The following is a 3,049-nucleotide window of genomic DNA, read 5'->3' as shown; positions in this document are numbered from 1 at the left end:
CTGGAGCAGGGCCCTCACACACACACACACACACACTAACCTTTCTCTGAACGCAGGTCGACCGCTCCAAGAAACCAGCAGTGACCGCAAAGCTCAGCGAAGAGCCCTCAGTGAGCGACGGCCCCGCTGCACACAACGGCCCCGTGATGCCCGACCGCTCCGCTAAACCCCCGCTGGACCCGTCCAGAGCTCTGAGTGAAGAGGAGCGCAGGGAGATCCACGCCGAGACTCTCAGTCTGATGGAGAAAGCCCGAAAAGAGCAGGAACAGCGCAAACGAGCCCTGGAGGAGAGAGAGACGGCCGAGAGACATCAGCGAGAACAGAGCGAGAGGAAGGAGGAGGAGGAGGAGAAGCAGGAGAGGAAGAAGCTGGAGAGACAGACGGCAGAAGAGAAGGATCAGAGAGACGACAGGAACAGGAGAGCGCAGAAGGACGTCCCGCTGGACGCTGCCATGAAGAGCATGTCCCTGGATTCACCTGCACCCTTCAGCGCTGTGAGAGACACACACACACACATTTACACTCTCACACACATTCACACTCTCACACACACACACTCGCTCTCTCTTTCTGTTTGATATTGACCAAAAAATACATCCCAACATGTTATGGGATTGTTTTGTGTAGAAACATCACTCGTGCTCATGTGATGCATATTAACTATATCATTTCACATAAAAATACAACAAAACTTCAGCTGGGGGAAATTGGCATCATCAGCTTAAAGCTGCGGTAGGGAACTTTTGACGCTCTAGCGGTTAATGAACAGAACTGCTTGCGTCTTGTGGAAGAACATCGTAGCCGGAACTACTTCTCTCTGTTTATGTCTATGAAGAATCACAAAGGTACTGGGTTACTCCGCCGCGGTACCCCCGAAGCAATCTAAAATAGTCCGAATATAAACACTTATTATAGGTGCACCCTAGTGATTCAGGACAAGCTAAAAACACGGTTTGGAAAATGGATTCATGGTGTACTCGCTTATTATGTTCATTTTTCTACATTTTGAACACAAACAAAGTGACGGACCACAGCTCTGATTGGTTGATTTTTTACCGGGAGCGGTCCGTAACTGCAAATGGCAATAGGACACTGGGAGGAGCCAGAGGAGCTTGATCTTTACACAGATTATCTGTCTCATATTCTACTGTCAGGACATAATGACAGGTTTAATAAATATGTAAACAATATATGTTTACAAAAGTTACCTACTGCAGCTTTAAGTGTTACATTTTGGGGCAATCAAACAGAAATAATATGTAGAGAAAATGTGTGCAAAGTGTGTTTTTGAGAAGAAAGAAACAAACTCAGCTCACACATTGTTAAAACTCCACATCACACACTTGAACAGGAGTGTGTAACGTGTGTGTGTGTGTGTGTGTTGCAGAGGGAGTCTCTGACCCGAGCACACAGTGAGGAGATGGGCCGGACCGTCCCTGGGCTGCCGGACGGCTGGATGAAGGTCAGAGGAGCAGGAGTTTGTCGTGTTGTTGTTGTTGTTGGTTGGTGTTTCTAACCCTCGTCTCTGCAGTTTCTGGACACAGTGACGGGCACCTACAGATATTACCACTCTCCCACCAACCGCGTGCACCTGTACCCCCCGGAGGTCCACACGCCTCAGGTCCAGCCCAGCGCCGCTAAACCCAAACCTCCGCCCGCAGAGACGGAGAAAGAGAAGGAGCAGGAGCGAAAGAGAGAGAAGGAGAGAGAGAGAGAGCAGTCCAAACTCAAACGCTCTTACTCCTCTCCAGACATCAGCCAAGAGCTGAGCACAGAGACCAGCAGAAAACCTGCAGCCACGCCCACCTTCAGCAGAGACAACAAGTACACACACACACACACACACCTTCAGCAGAGACAACAAGTACACACACACACACACACACCTTCAGCAGAGACAACAAGTACACACACACACACACACACCTTCAGCAGAGACAACAAGTACACACACACACACACACACCTTCAGCAGAGACAACAAGTACACACACACACACACACACACCTTCAGCAGAGACAACAAGTACACACACACACACACACACCTTCAGCAGAGACAACAAGTACACACACACACACACACACCTTCAGCAGAGACAACAAGTACACACACACACACACACACCTTCAGCAGAGACAACAAGTACACACACACACACACACACCTTCAGCAGAGACAACAAGTACACACACACACACACACACACACACACCTTCAGCAGAGACAACAAGTACACACACACACACACACACACACACACACCTTCAGCAGAGACAACAAGTACACACACACACACACACACACACACACACACACACCTTCAGCAGAGACAACAAGTACACACACACACACCTTCAGCAGAGACAACAAGTACACACACACACACACACACCTTCAGCAGAGACAACAAGTACACACACACACACACACACACACACACACACACCTTCAGCAGAGACAACAAGTACACACACACACACACACACACACACACACCTTCAGCAGAGACAACAAGTACACACACACACACACACACACACACACACACCTTCAGCAGAGACAACAAGTACACACACACACACACACACACACACACACCTTCAGCAGAGACAACAAGTACACACACACACACCTTCAGCAGAGACAACAAGTACACACACACACACCTTCAGCAGAGACAACAAGTACACACACACACACACACACACACACACACACACACACACACACACACACACACACACACACACACACACACACACACACACACCTTCAGCAGGGGAAGGGAAAGTCGTGGCCTAATGGTTAGAGGGTTGGACTCCCAATCGAAGGGTTGTGGGTTCTAGTCTCGGGCCGGACGGAATTGTGAGTGGGGGGAGTGCATGTACAGCTCTCTCTCCACCTTCAATACCACGACTTAGGTGCCCTTGAGCAAAGGCATCGAACCCCCAACTGCTCCCCGGGCGCCGCAGCATAAATGGCTGCCCACTGCTCCGGGTGTGTGCTCACAGTGTGTGTGTGTGTTCACTGCTCTGTGTGTGTGCA

General features: G+C 49.8%; 2 protein-coding genes across 11 annotated transcripts in view; one reads left to right on the top strand and one right to left on the bottom strand.

Annotated features, from left to right (window-relative positions):
* LOC127934144 (transient receptor potential cation channel subfamily M member 7-like) overlaps positions 1-3,049 on the bottom strand; it is a 48,416-nt gene that overhangs the window by 27,874 nt on the left and 17,493 nt on the right. The gene's annotated exons all lie outside the window — the stretch shown is intronic.
* Positions 1-3,049, top strand: part of LOC127934141 (ubiquitin carboxyl-terminal hydrolase 8-like) — a 57,823-nt gene that overhangs the window by 47,565 nt on the left and 7,209 nt on the right. The window contains exons 11-13 of one of the 9 annotated variants that reach the window (XM_052531312.1): positions 57-494; positions 1,388-1,462; positions 1,532-1,824. The exons of 6 other annotated variants lie outside the window; for them this stretch is intronic. In XM_052531312.1, the coding sequence (XP_052387272.1) occupies positions 57-494; positions 1,388-1,462; positions 1,532-1,824 (806 nt within the window). The remainder of the gene's footprint in view (positions 1-56; positions 495-1,387; positions 1,463-1,531; positions 1,825-3,049) is intronic. 2 more of the 9 variants (XM_052531314.1, XM_052531315.1) reach the window with 2 other exon arrangements.

Source organism: Carassius gibelio, chromosome A18 (assembly GCF_023724105.1).
Source record: "Carassius gibelio isolate Cgi1373 ecotype wild population from Czech Republic chromosome A18, carGib1.2-hapl.c, whole genome shotgun sequence".
NCBI lineage: Eukaryota > Metazoa > Chordata > Actinopteri > Cypriniformes > Cyprinidae > Carassius > Carassius gibelio.
This window is presented reverse-complemented; position numbering and strand designations above follow the sequence as displayed.